Below are 13,281 nucleotides of genomic sequence, written 5' to 3'. Positions count from 1 at the left end.
AGAATCCGCCCGCAATGCAGGAGACCTGGTTTCAATCCCTGGGTTGGGAAGATCCCCTGGGGAAGGGAACAAGCTACCCATCCCAGGTGGAGAGAGAGGGCTGTGGGGAGACCACTCACATGTGAAGGTCTGGTACAGTAGATAAAGTATAATCACACAAAACAGGCATTATCCCTATTTCAGAAATAAGACTAAAGCACTTGCTCAAAAGCAAACGCCTCTTTGCATGCTTCCAAACTCTTTTCTTATCCTTCTGCTGCAAGACAGTAATAGAAATGAACCCATGATCATCCTAGGTGTGCTATTTTATTAAAAGTGTAGTTCTGAGGAATGCTACACCTGTGGCATCGTGTAGCCGCTGTATATTCTTAGACATGCTGACTTACCTGGGGACAGGGCAAGACCTGGAAAACTGCACCAGAACTTCACTAGACCCACACCGTCCACGCTGCTTCGTGTGGGGTCATGAGGAGCCTGTCTCTTGTGTGGGAGGGAAGTTTTCCCAGAGAGCTGCGGGTCGGGAGGCCTGTGAGGACTGGCCCTGGCCCAGCTGCTAGGCCCAGGGCGCAGGCCACAGCCTCTCTGACGAGCAAAACGGTTCTGTGGTGGATGGAGGTGGTTTTTACGGTCTGGACCCCATCTCCACTCCTTGGCTCTCTTTGTGGGCCTCGAGAGGAAAAGGCAGTACACTCATTTCTAACGTTTCCGTCAGGCACAGAGTCGCCCTCAGGTGTCTTTTTCAAAGCCCCATTTAGCTTTCAGATTCCTGACGAGGCCTTCTGAGCACACAGCAGCTTCTGTGTGAGGCAGCTGCCATCGGCATCTTCCATGCTTTCTGCCATTTGCGTTTTCCATTTGCACAAATTCAGCATGAGATTAGAAATAGAAAAGTTAGATTCGTTGTCGAACAAATTCCCAGGAGAGCCGGATGAGGGGCAGAATAGGGCGCTGAAAGGTGAAGAAAACGTTGCGATGGGCTTCCGCCCCACCCACCCCGCGGCCTCGGGTCGGGCGGCCCGGCTGGGAGCGCGGGGCGGCTCCGCCCTCGGGCCGCGGGCACCCGAACAGCGGGGTCCAGGCCGCGGGCCTCGTCACCACCTCAGCCTTCAAAGCTCTCCTCTCCCCCTCCACCGTCTAAAGATGTAATCCTCATTCACTTGAATAATTATTTCAAACAAGCTTGCGAAAAGATTAAGGGAGACGGCAAGTACAATTTATGACTACACGAAACGCTATTGAGTAAACTCCAGAGGAGATGTATCGGTTTGCCGTGTCTGTTCCCAGATTAACAAATTCAGGACGAGGCGCCTCTCGCAATTGTGAAGGCGGCGCAGGGTAAGATGCTGCAAATTATGAGGCTGGGAGGCGAGCGGGGGGAAGGGAAGGTCCCAGTCCACGCTCCGCGGCATAGGCTGAGCGGAGCTCGGGAGGTGGGGAGCTGCAGGAGGCCCCGAGGGGGCCCCGAGGAGGCCGCTGCCCGGCGGCCTCTCGGCGACCAGGCCTCCGGGGCCAGGTTCCTCCCCATCAGGGCGCAGAGCTTTGCACCCCGCAGCCTTTCTTCCTGCTTCTGAGTCTCCCCGCGGGGGAGCTTCCTCAGCTCTGCCCCTTCCCGCGCCCCAGCCAGAGTCCGCCTGCGGCTGAGACCGTCAGGTGGCCGCGGGGAAGAAGGCAGCCACAGGCTTCCAGAGATCCTCCTCCATCTTTCTAACAGTTTACAGCCTTTTGAATCCGCTTCCCAGTTTGGGCGTGGGAAATGCCAAGTGGTTAAAGCGGAGGTGCGGGGAACCTCTGAATCCGGTCACAGGCCCTCGTTCTGTGGTTAAGATGCACAGCCACTCCAGGATCGACCAGCTCCAGTGGCCTGAGCTCGGGGAGGCGGGGCGGGGCGTGGCTCCGAACTGGCGGCCCACCTTGCAGGTCTCTGGGTCCTGTGAAACAGGTAGCCGTGTCCCCAGACTGCCTTCCTGAGCCTTCTTTGCTGAATGGGAGGCACAAGCACAATCGCCCCTCTCTGCGTGGGCTCACAGTGCACCGCCTCCCCCTGCAAGCACCGCAGGCTCTGCCCGCACAACCTTCCCCTCTGATCGATCCGACATTTCCGGGGCTAACTGTATCATCCCAGGGGAAAATAAATGGTTTTGAGAGGCATGGGCTCTTTCAGGTTGTAAAACAAAACCTTGTCGTTCGCAGTAATACTCTGCCAAGGGCCTGGGGCAAAGCAGAGACCCAACAGCAAGGAGAGCTGGGTGGAGGGAACCGAGGCCAAGGAAGTGGGTGGTCCAGCCTCTCTCTGGCCCCGGGAACAGACAGCCGCTCAGTCCTGTGGGAGATGGTGTGATGCTGGGGTGGCGGGCACAGCAGCAACTTTTTTTCCCTCCTTTTATCAAAGGAGAACCATACATGTCTTGGATTCTGTTTTTAAATCAGTTCTTCAGGCTGCTTTATGGCTGGAATTGATTCCTCTCATGTTTTACTCAGAACAGAAATGAGCATAATCTACAACTATTTGTTCCTGCCCAAGGCTGTGTGCTCGAAGAGGACACTGATCTGCGAGAATCACTCATACAGACCAAGAATGTTTTCTGGCCCCAGCTGAGTGAAGGGCACCCAGCTGACTCAGACAGCCTCCAGAACATTTGGTTCCGGAGTTTGACAAAACCAGTAAACAGAACTCCTCTCTGTTCAGGGCCCCCGGGGCCTGTGTGGTCCCCAGTCCTGGGCCCCACCCCTGACCCAAGAATCAGACACTCTTGGCGGGTGGGGTAGGGTGGGGGATATCTATGGTTTCACAAACCCTCTAGATGATACTGATGCTCATCAAGTTGAAAGTAAAACCACTAAGTGAAACTGAGAATTAAAGCAAAATAGTAAGCAGGTGAAACTCACAAGATCACCTCCATCACTGATGGAGTGCTAGAGAATCTGGGCTTGTGCCTAAGGCAACTGGGCTCCCTAATGTGTGTGTCAGTGGCTCAGTCATGTCCGACTCTGCGACCTCATGGACTATAGCCCGCCAGGCTCCTCTGTCTATGGAATTCTCCAGGCAAGAATACTGGAGTGGGGATCTTCTCCACCCCAGAATCCAGATTGAATCCAGGCCTCCTGCATTGCAGGCAGATTCTAATACTGAATCCTAAATTTGACAGACACCCGTCTCGTGCGGGAGCCCGGGCCTGCCTCATTGGAACGAGGGCATGGAGGAGCCAAGATGAGGTGTGCTTCCTGGGACAGAGAACAGGGGTGGGGACACCAACCCTCTGCAAACTCACCACTCAAGCGACCTGCCCCACCTGCGTGGAAAGGAAGGAGGGGGCCCACGGAGGCCAAGGGGGCAGAGGCCGTGCTGGAGACAGCTGTGTCTGTGCTGGGCGAAGGTCACGCTGCCCGCCGGTGCATTCCTAAGTGACTGGGAGTGATCGGCGTTGCTCCCTTTGGGTGCTATGCCCCTGACAGCTTGGCTTGACCAGGACTGAAGTCCAGCAGTTCACAAGGGCCATCACCCCCTCTGTTGGTGTGGGCAGTTCCTGAAGAAAAGGGGCTTGTGCTGAGGCTTCAACTCCCCACCCGTCAGTCCCAGGGCGCAGTGTAGACCGCAGCCCCTCTGCCCCTGCAGAAGAGAGCTCACAGTGAGGTCCGGCCAGTTTCCTTTCCCACAGGAAGTGGGAGCTGACTATGTTGTTTCCTCAGAAGGGGTTTGACAAAGGCGGTGCTTTAGCTTGTTATCTTCATGCATGTCTCATAACCTGACAATGAGTGAGCTTCAGACTCTCAACTCCCAGCTGCCCATCTGTGCCTCCCCCGTGATCAAAGGAGGCTAACTCCCTCCCTAACCCAAAGAACAGAGAGGGTCTTAGACATTTCGTCCAAATGTCTCATTTTCTGGCAGACACATCCGAGGCCCAGGGCACTGTAGGCACCCGTCCAGGGTCTTCACCATGACCCGTGCCTAGGTTTGACACCCACAGGCCGAAAATCTGCAACCTTCCCCATCTCCATGGACAAGCTTGTGAGCAGCTGGTTAGATGGCATTATCTATAATTGTGTTTATCTCTTAGCACACTGTTTCAGAGGCGACTGATCATTCATCCTGTCTCTTTTCTGGTATTTCCCCCTGTATCAGCAGTCACAGCCAGACCGATCTCTGTGTGGAAGGATCTGTCTGATGGCAGCACGTGGGAATTTGCTGTGGGAGCAGCAGCCTGCGCTGTGCCTCCTTCCCTGCTGGCCTGAAGCCTCGGGGTCTGCAATGGACCTATTAAAAGGTGAAAGTAAGGACATACCTGGCATGACTGTTTGGATTGTTACCTGATCAGTGGTTCAAAGGCCCCAACCAGGTGATTTCCTCAAGTGTTTCTGTCTGCATTGTTTTAACACATAACAGCAGTCTCTCAAGTGCTGCCTGAGAACGCTGGCCACAGGATCCCAGCTTCGGGCTCCACCACACCCCCAGGCCTTAAGGCCGAATGCTGCTACACCACCTGCCGCTTGTAATCAAGGAGCATCCTGGGAAACCACAGTGTGATAAGAAACCACACAAAGTATGTGGTTATCTTTCAAGTTATAAAAAATGCCTGATAAAGCAAAGACTTCAAATAAACTGAGAACAGCCTGGGAACAGATATTTCTTAAAAGTTGACAAACGGCATAACAAAAAAGTTGTTTCCTATGTGTCCCCTTTGGAAGGGCACTGTTTCTGAAACAACCAGACTTAGTGCCCTTGAAAAACATCAGGGACAGATTCAATATCATGCTGGCATATTTTGTGTCGTTTTTCTGAAAGTCTTTAAGAAGGTGAGTTTGGGCGTGGCCGGTGCGCACCTGTCATATAATTGAAGCACAATACATCCTTGAAGAATGTAAGAGCGGCTATTGAAAAAGCCGACTCCTGTTGCAACCTGTCACCCAATCCTCTGAGCTTCAGTCCTCAGACATTCAAGCCACCCTGCAGTGTCAGGAATAGTGCCACCTAGTGAATTAATAATGTGGCTTCACGTCCCAGCTCTGCCACCACACCCCTCAGCCTTCTTTCTCAAACACTGGCCAACTCCAAGCTAACACTCTGTGAAATCAGAGAAGACGAGAAGCTGAGACAGGGTAGGCAAGCCCGCTGGGCAGTAGGGCAGTTCCTCGAGAATGTGGTAGTCACCGCCTACCGGCAGTGTGCAGAACCAAGCAGAAACTAGTGCCCCAGGCTGATGTTAGAATATATTTATTGCTACATTTATGTACAGTTATACAAACAGCCAGGAATGAAAGAGAGTGTTGCAACAATTGTTCCAGATTCCACAGATGTGTGCCAGGAAACAGAGCTGTATACCACTGAGTCTGCTCTTGATTCAAAGCCAAAAATGTCACATACATTTTTTTTTAATGGAAAGTTCTCGGAAATCCTCTCAGTTTATCCCTCCTTATAAGCTAGTCATGCAGAAAAAAGTGGGTTCTCAGAAGCCTATGCCTTCAGGCATCTGTTGTGAAGATGGAGCCTTGAAGACAAGATGCTGGCTTAGGACTTTCGGGTGCAGTGCTGAGCTCCCCCGTCCTGGCCCAGCTCTCTAAGCTCTGTCCTTAGGAAAGACAATCGAGAAGGGTGGGGAGAGAGACAGAACAGCAAGAAAAGGGAAGCCAACAGTCGACTGAGGTGTGGGAAGAACCATCAACAAGAGCCCTGACTGGGGGAACATTTGTCCCTCGGGCTCCAGCTGAGATTCTGGACTTTGGGGGAGAGAGACGTTCAAATCATCAGGCATGTCTTGGTATGACCTTATCCTAAAGCTCGCCATGTGTCAGATGCCAGGGACCTGCATGAAGACACAGAAAGTGAACAGGAAAATTAGGCAAGAGAGAAGAAAATGAAACTTTTATATATCACCATAATACAGATGAAAAGGGCACCACCCTGAACACCTTTCCAGTGACACATGGCCAAGACTGAGTTGACTACTGAATTATGAAGGGGGATGGAATGCCACAAAGGAAACACAATGATGTACACACTGCAACCAAACAAAGGTGGTTCCACAGACTCTACATTCTGACCCCAGTCTTGCTAGAATTACTTCCATTTCACAGAAGGAATCTAACATGATAGATCTTGCAGTGTTCAGATCCAGAATCTTGACGCAGATATGAGATCATGGTATAAACAAACTCCCCTTCATGTCACACTCTGATAAGCCTTTGTATGTGAACCACAAAAGAAGTAGCTGAGCAGCCCGTGAGACAGGTGTGCCCAAAGGATCAGTTACTTTATTTTCACCAGTTCTGTCTTACCCACCTCGGGCCACTCCCCCTCCCCCACCACCAGGGGTCCAGGAAAGGTCATCAGATCAGGTCTAACACAGCCTCCTAAGCCAAAATCAGCCTAGCACCTCAGAGAAATGACAAGGCCTAAAGGTTGAGAACAAGAAGTCTGTGGGTCTGAATGCACCAGACCACCAGAGGCCTCTGGGGCTGATTCGTGACTCAGACACAACCTGTCACCCGAAGCTGTAGGTGTTCTATCCCTGAAGACACCTGCCAGCTATAGTTCGTTGGTCCATGGCTGTCCATATCACCTCTAATTCCTCACCATCACAAGCCCTCAGAACCACTCAATCGCAAAGAAGAGGGTGAGGATGCTGACAGAGAAATCCGCAGGACCAGAAACCTGTCAGAAGTCCCTGTTTTTTCCTTGGGTCAATAACACTAAAATCAGCTAAGGAGGGGCCCAGCTGTTCTTCTGAGGCGGACAACTGCGTGACTTTTCAAGCTGAAGGATGTGGTGATTGCCAACTCCCTTGATCCTTTAATAAATCTGTCTTTGGACAATTCAAAATGTCGGTTATTTGATCTGACTTTTCGTGTGAGTCATGCAGAAACTTTCTTTTCCTATGTCTGATGGCAATAGCAGAATTAAACTCACTCAAGGGATTCACTCTAAAAAGCAAAAATGTTGATGCATGAAAATCAATGAGGAAAAATCACAAAACATCAGGCAAATTTCAATTGGAAAGATTTTGGTGGTGGTGGTGTTCAGTCGCTCAGTCGTGTCTCAGACTGTTTGCGACTCCATGGACTGCAGCATGGCAGGCTTCCTTGTCCTTCACCATCTCCTGGAGCTTGCTCAAACTCATGTCCATTGATTCAGTGATGCCATCTAACCATCTCATCCTCTGTCGTCCCCTTCTCCTCCTGCCTTCAATCTTTCCCAGCGTCACGGTCTTTTCTAATGAGTTGGCTTTTCGCATCAGGTGGTCAAAGTATTGAAGCTTCAGTTTTAGCATCAGTCCTTCCAATGAATATTCACGGTTGATTTCCTTTAGGATTGACTAGTTTGATCTCCTTACAGTCCAAGGGAGCCTCAAGAGTCTTCTCCAGCACCACAGTTCAAAAGCATCAATTCTTTGGCACTCAGCCTTCTTTATGGTCCAACTCTCAACATCCATACATGACTACTGGAAAAACCATAGCTTTGACTAGACAGACCTTTGTCAGCAAAGTAATGTCTCTGCTTTTTAACATGCTGTCTAGGTCTGTCATAGCTTTTTTTTTTTTCAAAAAGCAAGCATCTTTTAATTTCATGGCTGCAATCACCATCCCCAGTGATTTTGGAACCTGAGAAAATAAAGTCTCTCACTGTTTCCATTGTTTCTCCATCTATTTGCCATGAAGTGATGGGACTGGATGCCATGATCTTAGTTTTTTTAATGTTGAGTTTTAAGCCAGCTTTTTCACTCTCCTCTTTCACCTTCATTAAGAAGCTCTTTAGTTCCTCTTCACTTTCTACCCTAAGGGTGGTGTCACCTGCTTATCTGAGGTTATTGCTATTTCTCCCGGCAATCTTGATTCTAGCTTGTGCTTCTTCCAGCCCAGCGTTTTTCATGATGTATTCTGCATAGAAGTTAAATAAGCAGGGTGACAATATACAGCCTTGACATACTCCTTTCCCAATTTTGAACCAGTCCATTGTTCCATGTCCGGTTAACTGTTGCTTCTTGACCTGCATTCAGGTTTTGCAGGAGGCAAGTAAGGTGGTCTGGTATTCCCATCTCTTTAAGAATTTTCCAGTTTGTTGTGACCCACAGTCAAAGGCTTTAGCTTAGTCAATGAAGCAGAAGTAGATGTTTTTCTGGAATTCGTTTGCTTTTTCTATGATCGAACGAATGTTGTTAATTTGATCTCAGGTTCCTCAAGCCTTTTCTAAACCCAGATTGAACATCTGGAAGTTCTCGGTTCATGTACTGTTGAAGCCTGGCTTGGAGAATTTGAGCATTACTTTGCTAGCATGTGATATGACTGCAATTGTGTTGTAGTTTGAATATTTTTTGGCATTGGCCTTCTTTGGGATTGGAATGAAAACTGACCTTTTCCAGTCCTGTGGCCACTGCTGAGTTTTCCAAATTTGCTGGCACAATGAGTGCAGCACTTTCACAGCATCATCTTTCAGGATTTGAAATAGCTCAGCTGGATTTCCATCACCTTTGCTAGCTTTGTTTGTAGTAATGCTTCCTAAAGCCCAATTGAGTTTGCACTCCATGATTTTCGGCTATAGGTACGAGTGATCACACCATCGTGGTTATCCGGGTCATTAATATCTTTTTTGTATAGTTCTTCTGTGTATTCTTGCCACCTCTTCTTAATATATTCTGCTTCTGTTAGGTCCACATAGCTTCTGTCCTTTATTGTGTCCATCTTTGCACAAAATGTTCCCTTGGTATCTCTAATTTTCTTGAAGAGACCTGTAGTCTTTCCCATTCCGTTGTTTTCCTCTATTTCTCTGCATTGTTCACTTAGGAAGGCTTTCTTATCTCTCCTTGCTATTCTTTGGTACTCTGCATTCAAATGGGTATATCTTTCCTTTTCTCCTTTGCCTTTCAATTCTCTTATTTTTCAGCTGTGTGTAAGGCCTCCTCAGCCATTTTGCCTTTTCACATTTCTTTTTCTTGGGGATAGTTTTGATCACTGCCTCTTGTACAGTGTTACGAACCTCTGTCCATAGTTCTTCAGGCACTATCAGATCTGATCCCTTGAATCTATTTGTCACTTCCACTGGATAACTGTGATGGGTTTGATTTAGGTCATACCTGAATGGCCTGATGGTTTTCCCTACTTTCTTCAATTTAAGTCTGAATTTTGCAATAAGGAATTCATGATCTGAGCCACAGTCAGCTCTGTCTTGTTTTTGCTGACTGTATAGAGCTTCTCCATTCTTCTGCAAAGAATATAATCAATCTGATTTCATTATTGAACATCTGGTGATGTCCATGTGTAGAGTCATCTCTTGTGTTGTTGGAAGATGGTGTTTGCTATGACCAGTGTGTTCTCTAGGCAAAACTCTGTTAGCTTTTTCCTTGCTTCATTTTGTACTCCAAGGCCACACTTGCCTGTTATTCCAGGTATCTCTTGACTTCTTACTTTCCAAAATGGAAAAGAGTTACATAAATGCAGGCACTGGAAGAAATGGCTTAAAGATGAATAGCTAAAAATAGCATTATTTGTGGCAATCTATGGATTGCTCAGAACATGTTTTAACCAAGGATTTTAGCTCAAATATCAGGAATAAGATTAACTAGATTCTATGGAGTCACAAACAGCTACATGCCTTTCAAAACAAGCCCTTCAAGTGGATTTGAAAACAATGAAAATATTTTGGGGATGTCAGAGATTCGTGAATGACCTTAAACTCAATTCATAGCAATCCAGAAGTCAAGGTAATTAAAAAGAATGAAATAATGCCATTTGCAGCAACATGATGGAACTAGAGATATGGTACCAAGCAAAATAGGTTAGAAAGACAAATACCATATGATGTCACTTACATCTGAAATCTAAATATGACACAAATCTATAAAACAGAAACAGACTCACAGACAGAGAGAACAGACTTGTGATTGCCAAAGGGGAGTAAGAGTTGGGAAGGGAAGTACTGGGAGTTTGGGATTAGAAAATAAATAAATATCAAGGCCAAACAAGCAAATCATTTCCAAAAATTATCCAGGCTAAGTGAAAATATATCACCATTTGTTTAATGTCACATGAAAAGAATCTAAAAAATAACAGTTATTCCACATCTTATTGTCTCCAATGTATTCACACTGAGTTTTGTGTGTAGAATTTGGGGAGGTTTAAACAGCAAGTTGGGGGGACTCAAATGTACCATTCAAGATCTATAAGATAAACTGTACTGCTCTAGTTTTTATTTAGAAATGGGATGAGTCGAAACATAACTTTGGAACAATTTCTTATGGTACTCACGTTGATCAATGACTTTTAAATATTTCCAAATTACGATCAATGCACAGTACTAATCTGGTTTACAAACCAATTCTGGAATTCTTTTATTTAATATATAGGTATGACACTTCATTTTTAAGTATATCTGAACATTTTTTCAAATAAGAAGAAAAAAAATCCTACCAGCAGCACACAAGTATCCTATGTGTGAGCTGGCACAGTGATATGCTACATCAAGAAGGTTCTTTCACAAAGTAAGAGAACAGTCTAAGGTAGCATGTCTAATCACCTCACAAAGATTACAGCTTAAATCTCACTGTAGTAAACTCTGTCTGACCTCAACGTTCTTGACTGGCAAAGAGCCAAAGAGAGGCAAACACCTGAGGAAGAATCTAGAGTGGGTGAGATTAGGAGCTGCACAGGGAGGACTGGATCTGGGTCAACTCTTTGGACTGGCATTTCACTAGACAAAAGGCTCGGGGCTGTGGATGCACAGACTCAGGTTTTATGGGGTCCTGCCAGCATTTCTGAAGTGGCGAGGATGTGGCAGGTCTACTGGGAAGCTGTGACCTGTTGTACTTACCCAGTGAGAGAGCCTTCTTCCTAACTGTTACATTTGCTTTATACTGCTTTGGCAAGAACGCATCTGGAACAATGCATACAGTTTGGGTCCCCACCTTTTAAGAGAGACATAGAAAGGTTAGAAAGCATTTCAGCAAAAGAACACAGAAGGAAGCCAACGCTATAGTACAGAAGCCAGAAGCACCTTTGTCCCCTGCATTCTGTAGAGCCGTCTCGGTAACCAAACTGCCAAAGCAATCTTTTTCCTAATCTTTAACCTCTAACTTTTCTTTTTCAATCACTTTTGAATCTCCACAATTGCTACAATGTGAAAATAAGAATAACTTTCAATCTCCTTTTTAAAGAGATGCTAGAAAAAATAAATAAAAAGAGATGCTAGAATTCTCATAGTTGCAGCCATTTCACACAAACTAGTCTTAGTCTTATGACCAGAGAGAATGGAAAATATTGTTTATCATATTTTCTATGCTTGAGGGTTAAGCAATTGGAAACACAGTTACTGATAACTCTATCTTATAAGTGGGTTATTTATCAAAAGGGCAGCTGTGGTGGGCTGTTTCCCATGGAAACCATGCTACGGATGACTAGTTTGGTTTCCAAGCAGTTTAATGCATGAGCCTTTGTAGTAAAATACAGTAGAACTCTCAAACTTGGATAAAGGAACACAGAAACAACGAAACAAAGGAGTTTTACAATTTATTCTTTATAGTGAATTTTGATGTTAAATGGGTAGAATTAATTAGAGGGTGATTAAGTAGTATTTGAAATTTAAGAACACTTTACAGAAAATTTTAAGTATTTTCAAAGACTTTGAAGGTTAGCAGAGCAGGCACTTTATTGTATGAAATGCCACGCTACAATGTATTGCTGTATATTTTCCCCTAGTAACCAGCACTGTTCTCATCATTCTTAACCAGGTAGATTTACAGTACCCATAAAGTAACAAAATGGGAGAGAAGGAAAAGGAAGGAAAAGAGAATGATTTGCATGAGTATACTGAAAAAAGAATTTTCCTAAGAGCAAGAAAAAGGAGGAATGGGGAGTAAAGTGAATAAATATTATAAGAAAAAAAAAAAAATAAATGAGGGGTTACAGTTATAACAGAAAACCATGCATGCAGTTGCCTAAGAGGTGAAGAGTACCAGAAATGTTGAAAGCTTGCCACCAGGTGGCACCATAAAATTAAAAGCCCTCTAAGAAAAACGGCAACCTTAATGGAGATGGGAGCTGTTGAGAGATACATATAAATCAGAGGCAGGACATTCACAATACAGGTGATTCTGTTCATGGAGTGCCAAGCCATAGGTTAGGATGTAAATCACACTAAGTTATCCCAAGAATGAAATTTGGTTTAACATTAGAAAAATCTAATTCAATATGCTAACAAAAAAGCACACACACATTATCTCAAAATACACAGAAATTGCATTTGACAAATTTTAAGTATACTTTTTATTTAAGAAAAACTCTTGGCAAAATAGGCATATATATATAAAGAAGTGTCATTAACCTGATAAAGGTCATCTACCAAAACAGCAAACATATGTCACGGCAAATGCAAGAAGGATCTTTTTAAATCAGAAATGAGGTGCATGCATGTTCAACATTGTACCACAAGCTTTAGTCAAATCAAGTTGGTAGGTAAGCAAAAGAAGTTATATGGATTGAGAAGACAGACTGAGGACGGTATTAACTGCAGAAGATGCCTATTTATGCAGAAAGCCCAAAAGGCTTCACAAATTATGAGAAATAGTAATAATTGAGCAAGATTCTTAAATATAAGATCAGCAAACAAAAATCAACTTCATTTTTATATACCAGCCACAAATAGTTTTAAAATGTAACTACTAAAAAGACAGTAAAAATAAGATGCTTAATAATAAGTCTAACAACAGAAACAGATGATCTTAATGGAAAATTTAAACTTTACTGAAAAGTATTAAGGAAGACATAAATAAATGCAGAAATATTATATATTCATGACTAGGAATACTTAAGTATTATACAGATGGAATTTTTTTCCAAATTAATCTATTAGTACTTTTCCACCAAAAGGTTTTTTCCCCCATAGTATTGAAACTAATTCTAAAATTTATGTAGAATAATAAGAAAGAGTCAAAACTAGTCAGAATTTTATTATCAAAACAAGGTGGAGAACTTTAAAAGAAAACAGGCAAAAAAAGTCATTTCAAAGGAGACATGAAAGGTCCATCAATTTAAGAAAAATTCTGAACTATATTAGTAATCAAGAAAATGCAAACTAAAAGCACATTTTAAACCTTTCAAACTGGCAAAAAGTTAAAAAATCTGGTGATATCAAGTGTGCTCAAGTCAATGTGGATATATTCTTCCTTTGGATCACAAGTTGATGCTTACATAGAAAAGTTGAAGATGCCCCTGTAACTGATCAATTCCCCTCCCGAGGTGCAGATATTGTTGCTCACATTACTAGGAAATGTGTTCAAGAAGATTTCAGGCTATATTGTT

The 13,281-nt window shown here is 44.8% G+C and overlaps 1 protein-coding gene and 1 long non-coding RNA gene across 2 annotated transcripts in view; one reads left to right on the top strand and one right to left on the bottom strand.

The window, feature by feature from the left end:
* The first annotated feature begins 1,043 nt into the window (after window positions 1-1,043).
* On the top strand, window positions 1,044-6,814 carry LOC139037188 (uncharacterized). Its single transcript, XR_011490046.1, has 2 exons — window positions 1,044-1,335; window positions 4,121-6,814. It is a non-coding gene; the product is annotated as an uncharacterized lncRNA (long non-coding RNA).
* RDX (radixin) overlaps window positions 5,194-13,281 on the bottom strand; it is a 101,137-nt gene continuing 93,049 nt past the window's right edge. Inside the window, exons 15-16 of the mRNA XM_020869987.2 lie at window positions 10,796-10,889; window positions 5,194-5,798 (exon numbers count right to left, since the gene is read on the bottom strand). Of these exons, the coding sequence (XP_020725646.2) occupies window positions 10,823-10,889 (67 nt within the window). The 3' untranslated portion in view covers window positions 5,194-5,798; window positions 10,796-10,822. The remainder of the gene's footprint in view (window positions 5,799-10,795; window positions 10,890-13,281) is intronic.

Source organism: Odocoileus virginianus, chromosome 10, assembly GCF_023699985.2.
Source record: "Odocoileus virginianus isolate 20LAN1187 ecotype Illinois chromosome 10, Ovbor_1.2, whole genome shotgun sequence".
Lineage (NCBI taxonomy): Eukaryota > Metazoa > Chordata > Mammalia > Artiodactyla > Cervidae > Odocoileus > Odocoileus virginianus.
The sequence above is the reverse complement of the archived record's forward strand: the minus strand, read 5'-3'. Positions and strand labels throughout refer to the sequence as shown.